Source organism: Misgurnus anguillicaudatus, chromosome 5, assembly GCF_027580225.2.
Source record: "Misgurnus anguillicaudatus chromosome 5, ASM2758022v2, whole genome shotgun sequence".
NCBI classification, from domain to species: Eukaryota; Metazoa; Chordata; class Actinopteri; order Cypriniformes; family Cobitidae; genus Misgurnus; species Misgurnus anguillicaudatus.
Window position 1 is genome coordinate 12,402,405 of NC_073341.2, and position 22,663 is coordinate 12,425,067.

Sequence of the window (22,663 nt, forward strand, 5' to 3'; positions counted from 1 at the left end):
CCGAGCTTTGGTTTGGCTTGCATTTTAGATTTCTTCCAACTATTTTGGGGTTAGGAAGAAGCAATTATAATAACCAAATATTTTTCTTTGAACATGAAGCTGTGTAATTGTCCACGTTTGTGTACATCAGGTTCCAGTTACACAGAAATAAGTATTACGGTGCAAACAAAACAAAAAAATGTGATTAGCCTTAAGAGGTTAAAATAATGCTCAAATCAGCTAATTTAAGGTAACACATCACAAATTTCATTTAATTAGAGATCATTAAGAAACAATTATTTCATCATTGTTCATTTTATTTCAGCTCCAGTGTTACAAACTGTAGCAGCATTTACACAAATCAAAGGTTATGTCTACAATTTTTACTTTCACCACTGTAAAAAAATGAAATCATATAAAAGTCCTCTAGATGGCACTCTCACTTCTACAATGTGCGCAGAAAGCGGCTTAACATTATGTTGTTCATGGTTCATGTGAAGAGGAGTGACACCGCTGCATCTCTTGTGTCTGATACATCTCCTGTTTCTCCAAGTATTGAGAGATCACTTTAAGGCAAAATCTACATTTGTTAACAATATTCAATGTAAAACTGATTTAAATTCAATATATATATTTAAAAACAGCTGGTTTTGCAGAGCAATTACAGGTAGTGAGCATTTAAAAATGCTGGACCAAGTAGTAGTAAACCCATGGGGTTTCCACCATAGTACAACATGAAGTCAAAAATAAATGGAAATTTGTCAGTGGTCTTTCAAATAAAAGGTTAAACAAGCAACCTGCTTTGAATGGTCCTTGATAAAACTAAACCTAAAACACAGCACTATACGCCCTAGTAAAAATCTCAACACTTCCAAGCCAACAGCATTTTACCCATCAGCTGATAACTGGCAGGCCGGAAAAGTTGGTAGCAAAAAGCTGTACATTATTACTTTTCTTTTTTGTTCCTATGGACAGTTGGTAAAACAGGTTAAGAACCCTTATTGATGAGAATTTTAGGGAATGTCAAAAGCTTCAGAGCTGGAAAAATCATCAAGGGACGAGGAACTGAGAGAGGACAGGAAAGACATTGCCTGCTGATCCAGTCAGCACACGTTAAAACCAGAAACTATCTTTCTCCCTCTAACAGGCAAAAAAACACAGTGCTGGGAATATCCCTCTCTGATGGGAATATGCATAGATTACGAAGACGCAATGAATTCATCCAATCACACTAAAACACTGAAAATCAAGACTATGATAAAGCAATACTAGAATTAACTTAATATTTGCTAGCATATGGTAAAATAAAACTTGTTTTCTATTAAAATACTTTCTCATGTCCCAGATTAATATGCAGACGAAAGGTAGAAACTATATATACATGTTAATTTTGTTGAATATGTAAACACTGCAGTGCTACTAAAAAGATAGTTCACCCTAAAATGAAAAATGTGTCATTATTTACTCAACCTCATGTTGATCTAAACCTGTATGAGTTTCTTTATTCTGTTGAATACGAAAGAAGATATTTTGAGAAATGATGAGTTGACGATATCCATTGATTCCACAGTAGGATAAACAACTGTGAAAGTCTATAGGTACCGTCAACTTTGTGCTTAAAATCAAAATATTTCTTTTTTGTGTTTAACATGATAAACTCATACAGGTTTACAACATGCATGAGGTTGAGTAAATGATGGTGAGGTTTTATGTTTCTAGGTGAACTTTCCCTGTTTGTGTGAGCATCCCAACAGTGTGAGTTTGGAACAGGATTATCTAAAATCAAGTGTTGGAAAAAACAGTTTGAAAGGTTAATTTTTGCAATTGCATTTGGGTGATTCTCACGAAACCATTGAAACACCACGGCACTAATGATTTTAGCTTTAAAATGTGTAATATAGTAACATTAAAAAGCATCAGAATTAACACAATACTGTGTTCTACCTTGCACAATGTGTGATTTCAACATAAGAATTTATAATTGTAAATTTTATCTCATTTTCTGCTGAAATTCTCATTACCGCAATGTGTCCGGCTGTGTTTGAACATGCGTTATGTTGTAATTTAATCAAATTAACACAAAAATATTAAGAAAAAAATAAATGGATGTTTTGCTAGACTACTTTAGATGACAGAAAAAATATTTACTGAATATTCATGTATAATAATAATGAAGAAAAATTAGGAAAATGATGTGTCCATGCCTGATGTTCTCATCCTCCGCAACACTTTTTGAGAACAGTTTAAGCACACATACAGAATTTTAATAAAGTTTGATTTTGAGTGACCAAGCACATGGACCAGTTACTTCAAGATGGCTACCAGGTAAGATCTTTTTTTTACAGTTAATTTGAAATATTGGCTTGTCAGAATGCTTACACGACATTTTGATTATCATTACCGCAACAGATGCTTATTAAATGTTAATTTAATTAATAGAAGCATAATACTTTGATTTTAAATGCATGTGCAGAATCTCCAAATTATGTTCTTTCAGGTTTGTCATGTCATTTTGAAAATATGTCAGTGTTGATGTTTTCTGACTGTTGCGGTAATTTTTTAGGACTAATTTTTTAAATTATGTTACAAAAAGTGTTAAATGATAAGTAAAAGTTTTTAAATTAATGTTCCCATTTACTCCAGACTTTGTTTTTCAATGTCTGGTGGGAAAAAAGCAATTTTTACATTTTCATGCTTGACATTTTTAAAACCAAGTTTTCGTGAGAATCACCCATTTGGTGATGTAATGACACACTGTAGATATGACACTTCAGCTAGAAAACATAACAGCTACTGTATTGTGTTAGCTAATGCTTTATAATGTTTCACCTGTGTGTGCGTTTTTAATCTATTGGTCCAATAACAGGACCTCCTGCATAAGACGGTACCTCTTATCCAAGAGCTATAAATCTTAAATCAAATACAAATAAAAGACCACAAAACTGAGTACTTTTGTGAATAAAATACATTATTTACAATTTCATTCTGGCACTGTCTAAATTTCTTGTGCGTAATTCCAGTGCAAATTCATCACAGGCCTTATGCTGCGTTTACACCAGCCACGGTAGAGGCGTAAAGCGTGAGTGATTTCAATGTTAAGTCAATGTAAAGACACATGTCTGGAGGTCTCGCGGCGTGATTGAGGCATTTGGCCTGGCGCGGTAGACGCGATTCTGCCTCATTCGCGCATCTAATTGAGCGTCTGGCGCACCGTTTATTTTCCCCCTATAGTAAGGTGACCAAATACAAACTAGTAACTCTCTCGATGAATGCACGATCAACAATAGCCATCTTTCAAAAAGACAACCGCATAGCACTTGCCCCTCCCACAAGAAGCGGATTTCGCCTCGGACGCACGTCAAATGCTTGCTTTTTCCACGCGTCTAGAGCGAAGTATGCTTTCAAAATGTTCAAGCGGCAAACTAGACGCGGTAGACGCCATTTTGACGCCTCACACGTGGCTGGTGTAAACGCAGCATTAGAGTCCACTGTAAAAAATGTTGCTGTAGTTATGCAGCTGTTTGCCAGTTACTTACTGTAGATTTAAATGCATGTTATTTATTAACTTAAGTCTTTATCTTTACAGAATAAAACTACAAAATAACAGCCTCATGCAATGCATTCTGGAAGCCAAAAATCCTGATTAACCTTTTTCTGTTTTTTCTTCATATTTTGGTTTCCAGAATGCTTTGCATGATGCTGCTACTTTACAGCTTTATTCTTTAAAGATGAAAAATTGTTAATGTTTAATGTTCATTTAACTTTGAACAAACTGTTTGCCAGTAAATAACATACATTTAAATCTACAGTAAGTTACTGGCAAACAGCTGAGAGTAATACTGTCATGTCTACAGATTTTTTAACGTTTAAAGGGATAGTTTACCCAAAAATGAAAATTCTGTTATCATTTACTCATCCTGACCATATTTTTATAAACCTGTATGAGTTTTTCTTCTGTTAAACACAAAAGTACCAGACAATTGAAGGCACCCATATTATTTTTTTCCTACTATGGCAGCCCACTGTGTGGTTACAATCAAAATACACAATAAACTCATACAAGTTCACAACATAAGGGTGAGCAATTTATGAATTTTCATTTATGGGTGATCTTTTTAATCTACACATACATTTTGTCTACTTATTTAATTTTTTTTTAAAGAGTTTATAAATCAAATTCACATAAATTTGTTCTGCTTATAAGGCACAATAGATCATACTGCTTTGCATTTGTTTTCACAGTCTTGTGTTAAAAATCAAAATCTAAGATTCGGTTAAAGATTAAAGTTATGATTTACGCGAAGGTGAAAATATTCAGCTGCGTATTTGTAAACAGCTCAGAAGAGGAATGAATGGACTGTTACTGTAAAGCCTCTTATGTACTCTGTGAATAAAGATGTTATTGTAGGTTAAAGAGACAGTTCACCGAAAAATGAAAACTCTGTCATCATTCACCCATCCTCATGTTGTTCCAAACGTGTATGAATTTCTTTTTTCTGATGAACACAAAAGATGATATTTTGAGGAATGATGGCAAACACACAGCTGATTGTTACTATAGACTTCCATAGTAGGAATAAAAAAATATGATGGAATTTAATGGGTACCATCAACTGTGTGTATACAATCATTTATCAAAATATCATCTTCATCATTTATCACAATACTTCCAAAATATATTTTTTCCTACTATGGAAGTCAATGTTCACTTACTGCTGTGTGTTTACCATCATTAATCAAAATATCTTCGTGTTCATCAGAAAAAAATAAATTCATACAGGTCCACAACAACATGGTCAGGATGAGTAAATGATGACAGAACCCTCACCTTAGGGTGAACTATCCTGTTAAGGATTTCAACTGGAACCACCAACTTTAGTGCACATTTAAGTGTAGGGTGCTTACGAGACTGCATAGATCACATCTTATTATATCTATTTACATACAAGGATTGGTTGGATATGTATTATGTAACATCTATTCTAAAACCAATCAAAGCTATCGCACACAAAACTACCACTCACCGCTAAAGTGAACGACTTTTCGAATACACCAGCCGATGAATGATAAGTGCTTTAGTGTGCCTACTAATTCTGTACCACTGTCACAGTGAAATCAGGCAATTCAAAGTCAGTCTTTGGATATTAAAGTCTGCCGTAAAAACTGAAAGCGTAAAATAATTTTGGGGGGAATGAATGTATGAACATCTAAAGTCACACATAAAAATCTGCACATTTGCTGATGGGAATCCACAGACCCCAGTCAGGCCAGACGCAAAATTTATACGTCAAAGAAAGATAGGTGATGTCACTCACAACCCATACCCGCATCCTTCACCGCCTCAGTTTCCTTCTTGGTTATAAAATTTGGCAACTATGCTGAATTAATTTTTAATGCGGAAAAATTAAACAGGATTTAAAAAGTATAAGACACTTCAGGGGTTAAAACATCAGTGCATTCGTTTTAAAACGGGACCAAATTGCAGGGTTTAAAATCCAGTCAGCCTTTATATGAGGTAAGGCATTAAAAAACATTTGGCCTGTTTATTGCGAACTCAGGAATGTCTTTAACAGCATACATGCATACACATATATCTATATGAATATGTATGCATGCACCACCGTGGATTAAAACAGGACGGGAGTGTAATCCGTTTACCGTCTGTGGTCCAGAGAGTAGCATTTTCCTCTCTTCCCATCAAGTTTTCCCCAGAAATGTCCTGTAGTGTGTCCATGTAATCCAATAAACTTTTTCAATAAATTAGTATGTTACAAAACATTATAAGAGGCTATAGCTGCTGGAGTGTCGAAATGATTCCCGTCTCTTCCACATCCGAATATTAATTTACCCACATCTTTGGATCGGTTGGACCTTTGAAGTGATTTTCCTACGACGGACCTCATGTAGTGCCGGTCTTCATAGAGTTCCTATGCAGCTCCTGGATGTTCGTTTGTTCGTGTTGAGTCAGAAAATACTTAAAGAACTCGTACACGGACCAGGCGATGGCCGTGGAAGGCATTTGATAAATCACTCGCGCTCGGGCGCCTTTGAAGAACGCCGGAAAGCCTCCCAGACGATAAACTGTCCTGAAGGTGTTGACCATGCCCGAGAGTTGTCCGCTGACGTGTGCCGAACTGAGCGCTACGTTCTCCTGCGTGTTTAGCAGAGTCTTGCAGACGTCTAACGGAGTGGTCACGGCAGCGGACACGGCCCCCGCCGCCGCACCAGACAAGATGTGCGTTTCGGGGCGGTACTGACGCTGGGGGTTTAAATGTTCCTGCATGAACTCATAGGTCATGAAGTGCACGGCCTGGAAAGGGATGTTCATGATCAGCTGAGTGCTGTAGCTGCGGTAAAAGGCCGCCAGTCCTTCTGTACGACTTATGGTCACGACACAGTCATATAGGCTGCGGTATGGAGAGTTATACATCTGCATCCTCTGCTTTACCACTGAGAGAGAGAGAGAGAGAGAGAGAGAGAGAAAATATACTTTTTTCTGCATTTGGAAATATAGTGAAATAGTTTAACTGTATAATATAATTTAGGTAAATTATTTTTACTACATTAAAAACTGTTGCTTTGACAAACTCATTTTACCTGCGTACATTTTTTTATCCCTTTTCTTATGCATGGTGAGGTTACAAATTCCTATTATTAATCCTGAAACATCTTAACCCCATCTACTATACCAAAACAAATTTAATCGTTAATACTTTACAATAAGGTTATATTCATTAGTAAATACATTAGCTAACATGAACTAACAATGAGCAATTTAGTTCATCAGCATTTATTAGTCTTTGTTAAAGAGATAGTTGACCCAAAATTGTGTCATTATTTACTCATCCTCATGTTGTTACAAACTTGTATACATTTCTTTGTTCTGCTGAACACAAAGGAAGATATTTGTAATGAGGCAGAAAACAGAAGCACCACTGACTTCCACAGCAGAAAACTACTATAAAAGTCAATGGTGCTTCAAAATCGTTTGGTTACAAACATTGCTCAAAACATCACATGAGGGTGAGTAAATGATGACAATTCTTTTTTTTTTTGGGATTAAAAATCCCTTTAAATTTTTGTTATGTTCATTGTGCATTAACTAATGTTAAAAACTTTAATTAAAAACGTATTAGTGAATGCTAAAATGAACATGAACTAAGATTAATAAATGCTGTACAACTATTGTTCATTGTTAGTTCAAGTTAGCTAATCCATTCCCTCATGTTAAACAAATACAACCTTATTGGAAACTGTTACAATTAAATCCATAAATGTGGTTGCTTAAAGGGACACTCCACTTTTTTTGAAAATATTCTTATTTTCCAGCTCCACTGGAGTTAAACACTTGATTTTTACTGTTTTGGAATCCATTTTAGCCAATCTCTGGGGTGTGGCGCTACCACTTTTAACATAGCTTAGCATAATCCATTGAATCTGATTAGACCATTAGCATCGCGCTAAAAAATAACCAAAGAGTTTTGATATTTTTCTGTAGTTACATCTTGTACTAAGACCGATGTAACTACAGGAGGCGCAACGATACTACGCAGTGCCCGAAAATAGTCCCCTTAGTATCTTTCAATAGCTGATCTACTATTTTCGGGTACTGCATAATATTATTGCGCCTCCTGCAGTCATGTTACGGCAGCAAAGTCCTTGATTATTATGCCAGAATGAGAGTATAGTTCCTAGCCATATCTGCCTAAAAAATCACAACTTTTAATTTTCTGTCGGTCTTAGTACACGATGTAACTGTAGAAAAGTCAAGTTTTAAATAGGAAAAATATCAAAATAACTTTGGTTATTTTTAGTGCGATGCTAATGGTCTAATCAGATTCAATGGATTATGCTAAGCTATGCTAAAAGTGCTAGCGCCAGACCCGGAGATCAGCTGAATGGATTCCAAAACATTAAGAATCAAATGTTTAACTCTAAAGGAGCTGTAAAATGAGCCTATTTTTTATAAAAAGTGGAGTGTCCCTTTAAAGATTACCAAAAATGTATGCTACAGTATCCACATGTGAGACGTACCTTCTGCTGGATTCATGACCGCATCATGGAGGACGGTGGCAACACTTCCTGCCACTCCTAAAAAGTAGAAGACAACAAAAATTTAATTCACGAGATTTGGAATAGGCACTTGTACCCTTTTCCACTACCCCAGTGGTTCCCAACCTGAGGTACGGGCCCCCCAGAGTTCACAGGTGGGGGATGCGATATGCTTTGAGCTCACATAAAGATGCACAACATTTTATCTAAAAATATTTTGTATAGTTTTGTAAAAATCTTATGCTTATGTAAAGTAATTATTTACATTTTGCTTGCTACATCTCAAAGTGCTTGTCAGCGTTTTGGCAAAATCAAACGATAAAAGTAGATGGTTGGGGGGCTCAGTATATGGGTGATTCTCACGAAACCATTGAAACACCACGGCACTAATGATTTTAGCTTTAAAATGTGTAATATAGTAACATTAAAAAGCATCAGAATTAACACAATACTGTGTTCTACCTTGCACAATGTGTGATTTCAACATAAGAATTTATAATTGTAAATTTTATCTCATTTTCTGCTGAAATTCTCATTACCGCAATGTGTCCGGCTGTGTTTGAACATGCGTTATGTTGTCATTTAATCAAATTAACACAAAAATATTAAGAAAAAAAATAAATGGATGTTTTGCTAGACTACTTTAGATGACAGAAAAAATATTTACTGAATATTCATGTTTAATAATAATGAAGAAAAATTAGGAAAATTATGTGTCCATGCCTGATGTTCTCATCCTCCGCAACACTTTTTGAGAACAGTTTAAGCACACATACAGAATTTTAATAAAGTTTGATTTTGAGTGACCAAGCACACGGACCAGTTACTTCAAGATGGCTACCAGGTAAGATCATTTTTTTACAGTTCATTTGAAATATTGTCTTGTCAGAATGCTTACACGACATTTTGATTATCATTACCGCAACAGATGCTTATTAAATGTTAATTTAATTAATAGAAGCATAATACTTTGATTTTAAATGCATGCGCAGAATCTCCGAATTATGTTCTTTCAGGTTTGTCATGTCATTTTGAAAATATGTCAGTGTTGATGACTGTTGCGGTAATGAGATTTTTTAGGACTAATTTTTTTAATTATGTTACAAAAAGTGTTAAATGATAAGTAAAAGTTTTTAAATTAATGTTCCCATTTACTCCAGACTTTGTTTTTCAATGTCTGGTGGGAAAAAAAGTAAATTTAAGCAATTTTTACATTTTCATGCTTGACATTTTTAAAACCAAGTTTTCGTGAGAATCACCCATATGTACTTAGAGGAAAAAGGTTGGGAACCACTGCACTAGCCGAGGTTAAAAGTCATTTTCTATAAACAGCACAAATGCAAACAGACGTTTGCAACTTTGATGTAAAAAAACTATTGCAACATTTAATATACTTACTGTTTTGTCCACACATTAGTTTAATGTGTTGAATAAATGCAATAATAAGCATTAAAAGGTTTCAGCTTAAAAGCCTAAAGTCCCACTGTGGGGGAAATCAAGTTTTTACTGTTGCTTATATGTCTATGTGGTGTTTTTAATATGTTTTAAGGCAAGCCATGTGCAAATTCATCATTTAACATCATTGCCGAGTATTTTCTCCATAAAACTGGGGACAGCCTCATTCCTACTTGTTTAAAATCGCCTTGGTTTCCATCGTCACAAACATGTAACCAATTATATCAACACAGTTGAATGCATGGATAAGCAGTTCGAGTTATAAATATTATGTATGGATGCCTCATAAACCCTTCTGTGATGCTGTAACCTGTTAACATCAGCGCTTAAAGATTAGTGCTTTAGTGGTTACTTTGCTGATAGACTGCATTGAAAATATTTTCAACACTGCCCTTGTTAAATAAAAATACTGAATGAATACCACTATCACTTTTGCCATATTTTAAAACGGCAACAAGTCATGCTGTACTTTGTGTCATGCCTGTAAACTACGAAAACATTATTGCAGCTTAGTGTTTGCACCGCCTAGCACAAATAATTCAATGATTTTTCTTTCATAGGAATTGACTATTAAACTGCCTGGTGTCTGTATGATCTCACAGCTCATTTCAAGTTTCTACAAGCCGTATTTATCCTCTGTTTAGTTACAGGAGTATTAAGTTAATGTGTCAGATGAGAACTGGCACTCCCAGCTGAATCTGGTTTCTCCCAAGGTTATTTCTCTACTTAAAAACCATGGGAGTTTTGGTTCCTTTTCACTGTCGTATTTGTATTTTACAATGAAACATTCGGCAGATATTTAAAGCGACTTACAGCATGTCTGTTCCTTGGGTTCAACCCATGACCTTTTGCGCTGCTAATGCATTGCTTTAACACTGAGCTATACAGGATTACTTTGGCTAGCTCACTGTGAGCTGACGTTACTGTACGTTTTATACCTTGCTTGCTAATATCACTTTTTATATACAGTAATGGTGCGACTATAGACATTAGTCATATACATTTTACTATTTTTCTGAGTTAGTAGTAATAATAACGTACATTTTAGATACATTTTATGGCCAACATCACACAATTGTATTTACCATTAGCGATGTGACTGTTGCCTCCGTTTTGTATGACATCACTAAGGGAGAGTTTGATTTGCTCATAACATGCAAAATAGAGAGCGTGGGCAGGGCCGGCCCCCAGAACAGTAATATTGAGTCCCCTTAATGGCCGGAGGAGGCCCTCTGTCTGCACAATCCTCTTCAGTGCACCGTACACGCTCCTGTATTGAGCCTTTGGGTCTGGCTGCAAACTCTGCATTCGGGTCTGTGGATAAAATGAGAGCAGAAAAGTGAGACAGGAATAAAATGCCATAAATGTTAAAACTGATCCAATCATAAATGTTATTAATTAGGTATGCACCACAATTTGGTTGACCCCAATTTAAAACTGGACAGACTTTTGTGCACTATTGGGATTTAATCAAGGGCTTCAGAAATAAAAGTGTGTGTGTTGAAACTCAGCAGGACTGTGGCCCTCCATGAGCACAGTTTAAAACCCCTGATGTAACAGGATCCAAACATTATCCATCCACACAAAGTCACAGCCCTCAATGCCCCTTTGTGGGACGAATTACTTGGCATATCGGTTGTCATTTGGTGGAAGAGACAAAAAAGCAGCTTGCAACTATGCAGGTCTAAGACATAGTCATTTAGGGCTGCATAACTAGTTTAGACATGTAATGGCTTAACATTGCAAACTATTGTGTTGTATATCGATGATCATATTAATAAAAAGTTTGTAGCTCAGTAATGAGTGTAGGGCTGCAAAACAACTAATCGCAACGAATCGTTTGAAGAATAAAAGTTTTTGTTTACATCGTGTTTGTGTGTGTGTGTGTGTGTGTGTGTGTGTGTGTGTGTGTGTGTGTGTGTGTGTGTGTGTGTGTGTGTGTGTGTGTGTGTGTGTGTGAGAATGTATATATTTAAGAAATTTTACATGTGTATATGCATTTGCATATTTATTTATACATTCATATAAAATTATAAAAGCATGCGTGTATATTTATATATACATAATTATTATACACACATAAACAAAAACTTTTCTTCAAATGATTAGTTTCAATTACTTGTTATGCAGCCCTATAGTCATTAGTAAGCTACAACCTTTTATTAAAGGATTAGTCAATTTTCTTAAAAAAAAAATCCAGATAATTTACTCACCACCATGTCATCCAAAATGTTGATGTCTTTCTTTGTTCAGTCTTTGTTTATGTTTTTTGAGGAAAACATTCCAGGATTTTTCTCATTTCAATGGACACCAACACGTAACAGTTTTAATGCAGTTTAAAATTGTAGTTTCAAAGGACTTCAAATGATCTCAAATGAGGCATAAGGGTCTTATCTAGCAAAACGATTGTCAATTTTGACAAGAAAAATAAAAATAAGCACTTTTAAACCACAACTTCTCGTCTATCTCCGGTCATGTGACACGCCAGCGCGACCTAACGTAATTGCGTAATGACATGGAGAGGTCACGTGTTACATATATAAAACGCACATTTGCAGACCATTTTAAACAATAAACTGACACAAAGACATTAATTAGTATCATTCCACATACAACAACGTCAGAACGGTCCTCTTTCTCTACACTTGTAAACACTGGGGCATATTTTCGCATACGTCATCCGTGACCTCTTGACGTGATGACGTATTACATGAGGTTGCGCTGACGCGTCACCTGACCGAGATAGACGAGAAGTTGTGGTTTAAAAGTGCATATTTTTTATTTCTCTTGTAAAAATAACAATCGTTTCGTTTGGGATCGTTTAGAGTCCTTTGAAACTCAGTTGAAACTGCAATTTTAAACTACATTAAAACTGTTACGTGTTGGGGTCCATTAAAGTCCATTAAAATGAGGTCCTGGAATGTTTTCCTCAAAAAACATAAGTTCTTAAGAGAGACATCAATATTTTGGACGACATGGTGGTAAGTAAATTATCTGGACTTTTATTTTTTAAGAAAATTGACTAATCCTTTACTACGATCATCAATATACAACACAATCGGGTTGTCTACTCTAAACTATAATCCTTTTCATAACATTTCCTACAAAATTCTTCATTTAACATTTATAAGTAGGGGTGTGACGAGACACAAGATTGAGTTCAGGAGAACAAGACGAGTATTTTAAATTTTTTAAGAAATCCTCAATGACAAAATAAATGAATGGGAAACTGAAATTACATTATTTTGAAATGCTTTAACGAATCTAGAACTGTCCCTAACAATTATTTTGCTAATTAATAATAAAGTAATTAGATATTTTTGGTGATAAAAAAAGACCCAAGTGAGCAATAACCTTTAAAATGACGTAAAAATGACGATGCAATAATAATTGGTTAAAATATAGTATATATAGTATTATACAACAGTTCTATCTGGTTCTCGAATCTGATTGGCTAAGAGCTATGTGATATTGTACTGATAACGGCACAGTAACCGCTTCACTTTTCGTATCATTCCGCCACCTAGTGAATGGAGGTCCTAAACAGGCTCATCTTTGAATGGAAAAACACAGACGCGCTGTTTTTAAACACTCTCCGTGTGTCTCATTAGTTCACTAGCTCATAAATCAGTCTGTGAAACCCCAATCGGAAGTTATTATTCCGTCAAAGATCAGCGCTCTTGGATGTTACATTAAAGTTAATGGGAGTAATGTCTTGTCACATCGTGTGGACGATTAACACTTGGAAAGAGGAATGTAAACACAGAGCTATATCTCTTATCAGAACGCGAAAACAGCGTGGAACTGCAGGTAAGCACCGCAGCTTTTAAATGTGGACACTGATCATTTATTTAATAACGACGTGACTATTAAAACATGTTATGAGAATATCGCCCCTGATATATTTATAAGCAGCATGCAAAAACATCTCTCTGACACTTATAAAAAACCGTTTTATATAGTACTGACAAGAACAAAGTTTAATAATAATCGAGTGCTCGTATGGCGTTAAGATGAAATGGGAAACCAATAGTAACATTATAGAAGTATAGTTTTATTAACTTTTACCTCGCGCCAAAACAATAACAACACAAAAGACACTAAATATGAATAAGAAAACAATTAATAGTTTTATCATGACACCAAATACTGCTGATTTGATCTCATTTTTGACCATCAAACACAGACAGGGCCAACATGAGAGCCAGGGAATCCCTGTCAGAGATGTAGCCCAGAGAGGGCGGTGGTCAGCGGGGCGAGTGAACACTGACGTCCGCTCATGCTTTGGTTCTCATACGTACCGAATCTCACTAAGCAAACGTTCAAACAGGCGCTAATCGACTGTAGATTTTAAATATAATAAATATATATTCTCGACTGAACTAATCTTAAAACTACACTTTGTGACCAAGAAACGTTAATATAAAGAAACGCCTATCCGTCCATTGAGTTATTATGAGATTCAAAGCAGCCGAAAGTGTTACCTGTCATTCTGGCAGCCCTCAAATCCGTGGCGGAAGAAGTAGTTCTCAAACAAAAAAGCTTTTAAAATAACCCCGTTGTTGTTTTCTAGTTTTCGTTTCCCAAACGTGTGCCGTCGAATTGTTGTATAAAAGCAATATCGCTCTCGGAGTCGTGTGATATAGCTCTATATCATCACGCCTGTGATTAGGCCAGAGGCACGAGGCTCCTACTCGAGCGATATTGCTTAAATATAGTAATAATAGCATCAAAACAAGTAAACACATTACAGTAATATAGCCTTTGTAATAAAAACAGCGTTATGTATTATAACAAATGCCTGCAGGGGGCGCTAGCAGACCTGCTTCTGTTACTTTTACTTTAGACTGAGAAAACGCTTACTTTTAGCCAAACAACTTTTAAATACATTTAAATCTTTGATATTTGTCCAATTCTTTACAATAGAAATGATACAGCCACTGTTATTCTTGAGCAAGAACATGAAGAGATAAAATCATGTAAACTCCGAGTGAGGGTTTAAGACACTTCACATCTGACACTGAGAGAAACAAAACGCGTATTAGACGAACATTATTGGAAACCCAAACAAAAAACACACAGAGCAAAAGACAAAATATAATGCATGCACATTGCACTGGAAAAGGTTTAGCCAGAAACGTAACTTTATGTTGAAATTAGGACAGTGGCCGTTTCTCAAACAAAAAGCTGCATCCTCCGGAGGTCGCATAATGCAGACTGCATACGTCATCAAGCCTGGTTTATTTCAGTTAACTGAGCAAGTCATGAGCATATTACAACAATTTACGATTAACTAAATATAATAGTAAACTTTTTAATTGTTAATATTCTGTAATAAGACGTCTTTATGATGTATGCAGTCTACAAATGCAACCTCCTAAGGATGCAGTCTTTCGTTTGAAAAACGGCCAGCATTTCACCTCCACGAGAAATCTCGTGACTTAATTTTGTGATACATGCACGCGATCTCATCACACCCCTATTTATAAGGGCAATTTTTCAATGCACACACATGCTGTCTTATAAATAAATAATTGGCATTTAATCAATTAGTTCAACAACCAATCATAATATTGACATAGTAGGGTGTTGCTTTGGGAAGCATTATTGTTCGTCTTTAAGCTCCTATTCATTTCTGACCTTGGTAGACTGGCACATGCAAGCACAGCATCACTCTTCACACCCAGCCACATACTTCTGCTCTGTTAAACCTGACTGTGCTGCGCTTTCATGTCTACAAATAACATGTCAGAAACAAAAGAGAGAAAAGAAGTTTTGTAATCTTAGTCATGCTACAGCCCTTGTAAAGCAAGTTTAAGCCTTGGAATCACATAAACCACTTCACTTGATCAATTTTAATCATTACTGTTTCTCCTCTAATCCTTTAACACTCGACACACTTTTACTATGTGGATATGTCAGCAATAAGGGTTTACTATGGAAAGACTAGAAAAAGAGAGCAAAAATCACAAGGGTTTGAAAAGCTCTACTGTAACAAGAGAATTACACAAACAAGAAGACTTGTTATAATTGGCCCATAACTATCATTATAAAATCCCTGGCAACAAAGAGCTGCAATTACTTTAAGTTTCTCAGGATATCTGAGATCACCTAAAGACATAAATCAGAAAGAACAAATATTTTTACAAATATATGCTTGTCAAGAATACATTCATGTGTGTACTGAAGGGTTTAGCCAGTAAAAGAATGAAGTACTCCAAACCTCAATCAGTTACACTTCCAGTGTGATAAAACACAGTTCCCTCTATAGAAAACATACAGTAGGAGCACCGCAGCATAACACATAGGTGTCAAATGTATTTATTCAACAAAAGTTTATTAACTAAAAATACATCTAAATAATAAAACTTTTTGCCACACCTGCCAATGTTGACAACACCCTTTAGTGCTGTGCCAAGAATTTATAAAAATGTCACCGGCCAACTGGTGATTCACACACTGTAAAAAAAATTCATATCAACTTAAGTTTTTGTTTTACTTTAACATAACAAATTAAGTTAAATAATTTCAACTTGTTTATAATTTATGTCAACCATCAATGTAACAAATGTGCTGTAATTCTGCAGCTGGTTGCCAGTAACTCACTGTAGAAGATAAAGACTGAAATGTTTCATGTTCATTTAACTTTAAACAAACTGTTGGCAGTAAATAACACAAATGTAAAATCTACAGTAAGTTACTGGCAGCTAGTTGCCAGTAATACCCAGTAATACTGTAATTTCTACAATGTAAAAAGTAATACCTAAATCTAACTTATAAAAATTGAGGCAAGTGGCTGCATTTGATGTTTTAAGTTGAGTCAACTTGTAGCCTTTTTTAAATATAATAAACAACACTGTAATATTACTTAATACAAACGCAACAAAATTAAGTTGAGTTAACTAATAGTTCTAGTATTACTCAGTTTAATTTACTTTTCTTGGTACAGGTAACTTTTTTATGGTTTGTTGTTGTTTCCATAAACATTGATTTAGACTTCATCTTTCTGTGAGATGAGGGCACGAATTGTTTATTCAAACAACGCGGCCACCCAGTTCAGTTTTGGGCAGCTGTAAAGTGCGACATACTTTGGTATGCAGTCTATGCACAAGCACCAGTCTTCTGAACAATGGTAACTACCATTGAGTTAAGCACAAATTACCTACCAACACAAAACTTTGAGTAAACATGATGAATTAGATACTAATAAGAGCATGCAAAGAGACTCACGAGATGCGCATGACAATCACATGCGATTTATCGTGCAGCCCTAATACTAATAAATTTTCTGTAAGTCAAAGCGATGCTTTTATTTCACCATCAAGACAGAATGCAAAGTTTACAGCTTTTCACTATCATGGGTAAAACTGAATGCAACGTTATGTAATAAACACTTGAAAAGGAACTGAAATGGTTAATGTCTGCAGTAACAGGACGCAACAGGAATGTCCGTGTACAGTGTGTCTGTCTGTGTACATAATGGCCAGCTAATCAGCTTCAAAGTCACACCCCGAGAGACTCTCACACCCTTCTGGATGTGTGTGATTAAGACATCTTCCTAGCCCACCCAACAACCCCAACCCGTCCATTCTACCAACTGATTATTGTTGATTTCATCCAAGCTTCGGTCAAAGCATTTGGATATAGCTGTTAATCTCTAAAGCAGAATAATCATATTTTATATCATCGTAATGTCAATATTAACCTCAAATAATACACTGAAAAAATTATTTATTCAATTTGCAAAATTTTTTAAGGTAAGTGGTCGCAATCAATTTATTTAAGCTACATTTCAACAAAAAAATTAGAAAAACAAAACAAAACAAAAAACTTTTGTTTAAAAGTTGCTTAAATAAATTGATTGTGACCACTTACCTTAAAAAAATTTAGTTAATTGAATGAATCATTTTTTTTCAGTGTAATTATATGATATATAGTAACACACACACACATATATATACTATAAGAAATAAATCTGTAACAGAAAAAGTACTGGCAGCTCATACCACAACAGCTTTTTACAGAACAAAGTAATCTGTATAGAATGACCAAAGAAGTGGTTTAAAGGTGCAGTGTGTAAATTTTAGTGGCATCTAGAGGTGAGGTTGTGAACTGCAACGAACGGCTAAGTCCACTGCTCACCTATCGCTTTTGAAACACATAGAAAAGCTACGGTAGCCACCACCGGACAAACATGTCATCGTTGGAGACAACTTAGTAAAAAAAAAAAAAAGTGTTCATTAAGGGCTTCTGTACAAACATGGCGGCACAAAATGGCGGCTTCCATGTAAGGGGACCCTCGGTGTATGTAGATAAAAACGTCTCATTCTAAGGTAAAAAACACATAACGGTTCATTATGTAAGGGGTTTATACACCCCTGATAATATAGTTTTATATATTATTTTGCATTTCTGTCAAGAGATCCTTCTAAAAATTACACACTGCACCTTTAATTTAAATGCCATTATAACATCATTTTGGTTTGTACTGCATTTCTAAATTGTCAATGTGATTTGTTGAGAAAAAGTTGTTGCTTTATTTTGATTCTTCTGTTATTGCTGCATCACTCTGAATCACCGCTTACTCTTACTAATGCATCAAAACATGAAATACACCCCTACAGAAAATGTTAAGGTATATGAAAGGTACATGAAGTATATAACTAAAAAGGTTAACAATGTCAATTTTATGTACATAAAAACTAAAAGCAAAAGTCGTGCAATGGTGGATTATAAATAAAAGGCCAATTAGAAAATGGAGTCATTTCAAACCGGTTTGGTTAGTTGCACTCTACCCTTTATCTATGAGTATGTGAATGAGAATGATCCCAGAAGGAGGTAAGGAGTGAGTATAAAGGTCACTTATAGTAAAGCATATTGAGTGCATTGGCTAGGTGTCCTGAAATGGACAGGGATTTCTAGGAAGTGACACAAATCAGTTGGCAAGCTGCCCACAATTTACCATACACTAGAAATTCCCAATTATTGCAGTCTAAGCTATTACTAAGTTCATTTCGACACGTGTGTGGGTAAGATTTCAACATTAAAACACATTTCCAGCCACAACACAAGTTAAAAACCAACATTATTTTGAATGGACAACGCAGTCTACCTTACAGTACATAAAACTTTAGCTTTAATCTGCATGTACTGTTTAGTTTAGTTTGTTCTTAAAGACAAATTTATTTGACAGACTTGAATGAGAAAGTTTGAAGAAAAGGATGAAAACCGTAACTCTAAACATTGACTAATACCAAACGCTTCACTGTAGCCCATGAAAAAACAACTTGAATGATTATTGTAAAACATTTAAATTTTATAATGCGAGTGAACTGTAGGGTGGGACTTAAAAAATTCACAGTGATGTGATGACTAGAATTTCATTGGTTAATATTTTACCCATTCAACGAAACGACCCTGACAGTTCTTCACTGACTTTTATCCCATTAAAGCTTCCTCTATGTCTCTGAACCAGCTGTGTCTTTCACTGTCAAACATAAACAAACACATAACCCTGTTTCCTTTCAATGTAAATTTAGGCATCAGTATCTCAGCAGCTATGTGCTCTCCTGACACGTAGTACCCGTCTCTCAATCGCGTAACACTACGGTGACGGGTGAACGAGCAAAATCTGGCAGCCTCTGAGGAAACGGTGACAATAGCCTACGCAAGTCCCACAAAACAGATGCAGAGAGACCAATCTGGCACGGTTTCAAATAACTTTCATTACACAAATTTGCCATATTGGCAACGCTACAATACAATCTTTACAGAGTCCTGATGCAAAACTTGACTTTTGTCTCACCAGAACAAACTATGAGTACCAGATGTGAGAAAAGATAAAGCTGGACTTCTAACAATAAGTCTTTGGACCCAAAGGACCGGCAAGCTTGTGTGTGAGCGAGTGAGTGAATGAATGAAGTGTTGTTTTAAATCCTGGAGAGAGGTTCGCCCTAAGATTAGTGATGCTGGAACACAAAATCACCCTGGCATGTCCAGTCAACATCACGGGACCACCGTTTCACTTCAGATAAATAACACACTAGTGGAGAAAACAGAAATAACCCGCTTTGTTCCTCTAGAGAAGATTAAAGCCACATAACTTTTATCATGGATTGCATTTCTGGTTGTCAATGCTGTTTTTTCTTGGGCTAATACAATGTTGCTTAAACCCCAGTAAAATGTTATCCACAAACTATCACTATTACAGCCTTGACCTCTTTAACCCCAGTTAACTCAAGGTTGGACTATCCCTGTAATAAGTATACAGCAAGTCTGAACACTCCCTTCTTTTCAATTTTTTTTTCATATGGGTGGAAAAAAACATCAATTAGGGTTGCAAAAAAGGTTGGAAACTTTTCATGGGATTTAACTGGAATATATGGGAATAAACTGAGAATTAAAAACAAATGCCTATAACAGGCAACTTAAATGTAGTTCCTGCAGCATAGTTTTGTTTAAAACAACAAGATTTAATGCAATTTCATTTGAATTTCTATCCTGCACATTCTTCAGTCACATGCACACAGCACACTGCTTAATGTAGTGCCATTGAGGCCACACCCCCTGCATGCATGTACTTGCATTCTTCCATAACATGCACAGATCATTTATTGAATAGCAAGCCAATGAATCAGATATTTAAATGTAAGCTAGCATTATGATAATAACTGTAATAATGTGTCTTATCCTTTTGTGTTACTCAATGAAAGAATCAATTAAAGTTCTACAATTAAATCAGACAAGACGTCCTATTTAAAATTTGTATTAGCTTGCATGCATGTTTGCTTAGTTATGACCAAACAAAAAGTTTATTTATGTTTGTATGTAGTATATGTACGTTTTCAAATAATTCCCATAAATTCCTGTTAAGTTTCCAATTTGCCCAGATTAAGTTCCCTGAAACTTTCCACCCGTTTGCAACTCTAATGTCAACAACAACAAAAAGAAATGACTATGGACACCAAATGTAGCTGCATTTATATAATCAGCATGTACAATAACAATATACAATGCTTCGTTAGATATTTACATATAATGGTACAACCAAGAATGCTGCGTGTAAGAAACGTGCTATGAAAACGAGATATGGGTTTGTTGTTAAGTTTTAATTCTGAACAATTCTAATACGAGTAAGGACAATCTTGTCATTTAATTAACTTATAGATACTGTGCTATTTGTATTTCATGACAAACCCTGTCTAGGACAGGACAGGTCAGACCAGCAGGTCCTATGGGTCAGCTGTCAATGACAGCCGGACAGCAGTCTGTCTGATGTGATGTGTTACCACACTCGGTCATGTGTTATTGCATCTGAAGCATGCTGTAAGAAAACTACAAAACTTATTATGAATGACCGATTGTGTACTTGAGTGTTGTGAAAAACTTAATTTGCAAGTTTATCTAACTTTTAATACGCAAGAAGGCAACGTCGCAGTAAGCAAACAACACATCTGACACTTTACTGAAGATGTTTGGTTGTCTTGACTTACCTTGACTGAATCTACGGGGTACATGACGGTGTGCTCCAGCACCCCGGCCACTGCGCCCGCTGTCATGTGCGTGTACAAGGACGCGTGCGCGGGTAAACTCTCGTAATCATCGTCGCCCTCCACCGATCCGCCGTCGCTTTTCACCTCTGACATCTCCAGACTCGCTATGACCGGGTCCGCGCGATACTCCATGCGTGACAGGCGGTGCTGGGCGCGAGGGGTTTAAACGCACGGCTGATTCGCGGCGTTATGAAACGACAGCACGAGCGAACACATAACTACCGCCGTCGTTAGCGTCATTTCAGCGACGACGTGACGTCACCATGACGCGGCGGTCCTGCGCCAGGCGATGCGTGAGGGCGGGGTTTAAAACTGACGTGACCAATTAGAAACAAGTATGGTGATGCTGAGATGAAAAAAGTTTTTGGTGTCTGCAATTTTACCAACTACTAATACTAAAATGTCAAAAACTTTATGTTTTACCTTGCATTGATTAGTCAGTTTTATTTATTTATTCAAATACCCGAAACTTTATTAATATGCTGTCCTTCTTGAAATTTCCTGTTTGATTTAAAACTAAAATGTAACATTCAATTCACCTCAGCCGAAAACACAAACATTAAAAAATACATACAAACATGTACAACAAGGTACAAATCCTTTAGGCTTGTTTTTTTTTTTTTTGCTTGTTCGACTTCATGCAGCTCCACCAGAACTGAAGGGAGGATGACGTCAAATTACCGCGAGAGCGATTCGAAATGACACTTCTTCGTATGATTTCTCGAATCGTTCTCGCGGCATCTTGACGTCATCTGCCGTATGAAGTCGAATAAGCCTTTTGTAAAGCTCTGTATACAACGAAATTAGGAGTGCTGCTTCTGGGGTGTACATGGGGATGTCCCATAACCAGTTACCAGCTTTCTGGAATACCCTCCTGACTGGGTTTTAAAAACAAACAAATAACAATAGGCAAAATAATACTATAAAATTAGCATAAATTAAGCATAAATATAAATGCATATGTAAGTACAAATCAGAAGTAATAGATTAAAATGAAATATACCCATATGGCAAAAATATATATTTTCAAAATATTTTAAATATATTTCAAAATATTAGATAAGATTATAATATTGTATATAAAATGTATATATTTTTGGCCATTTTTGATATTTAAAAAATAAATATATTTTAAAGCATTTAAATTCATGTTGCATTGAAAGCCTGTACACATAACAAAAATATAACAAATAAAAAACATAACAAAGCATAAACATAACAAAGAACAACTACAATAATATATTTATAATATTATATTTTATATATAATTATACATTTTATACTTAAACTTTATACATTTTATACAAACTTTTATTTTTTTGGCCAGGGAAAATATATTTTTATTTTTATGTATTCGTTGCCCCTGAAATATATGTTAATATATCAATGTTAAAACTAAATATATTTTCAAATTCAGCAAATTTAGCAAATATTTAAAACATATTATTGGCCAAAGAAATGTTTGTTGTTTTGCCATATGTGTAGCTCAATAAAGTGAGCAAATGATAATATTTCTTAAGAGCAAAGTAAACAGCTGTAGTCACTTTATTTCAATCTATACCCCTAAGTAAAGTGATAATGATAATACACATTGATATTGCACATTTGAAATAGTATAGATATAG

At 35.5% G+C, this 22,663-nt stretch overlaps 1 protein-coding gene across 1 annotated transcript; it reads right to left on the bottom strand.

Moving 5' to 3' along the window:
* Nucleotides 1-275: 275 nt before the first annotated feature.
* slc25a37 (solute carrier family 25 member 37) lies at nucleotides 276-21,306 on the bottom strand. The gene is made up of 4 exons (XM_055167553.2): nucleotides 20,979-21,306; nucleotides 10,572-10,800; nucleotides 8,014-8,070; nucleotides 276-6,429 (listed from the first exon to the last, which is right to left on the bottom strand). The coding sequence occupies exons 1-4, from the start codon at nucleotides 21,168-21,170 to the stop codon at nucleotides 5,879-5,881; spliced, it is 1,029 nt and encodes a 342-aa protein (XP_055023528.1). The 5' UTR covers nucleotides 21,171-21,306; the 3' UTR covers nucleotides 276-5,878.
* Nucleotides 21,307-22,663: the final 1,357 nt, after the last annotated feature.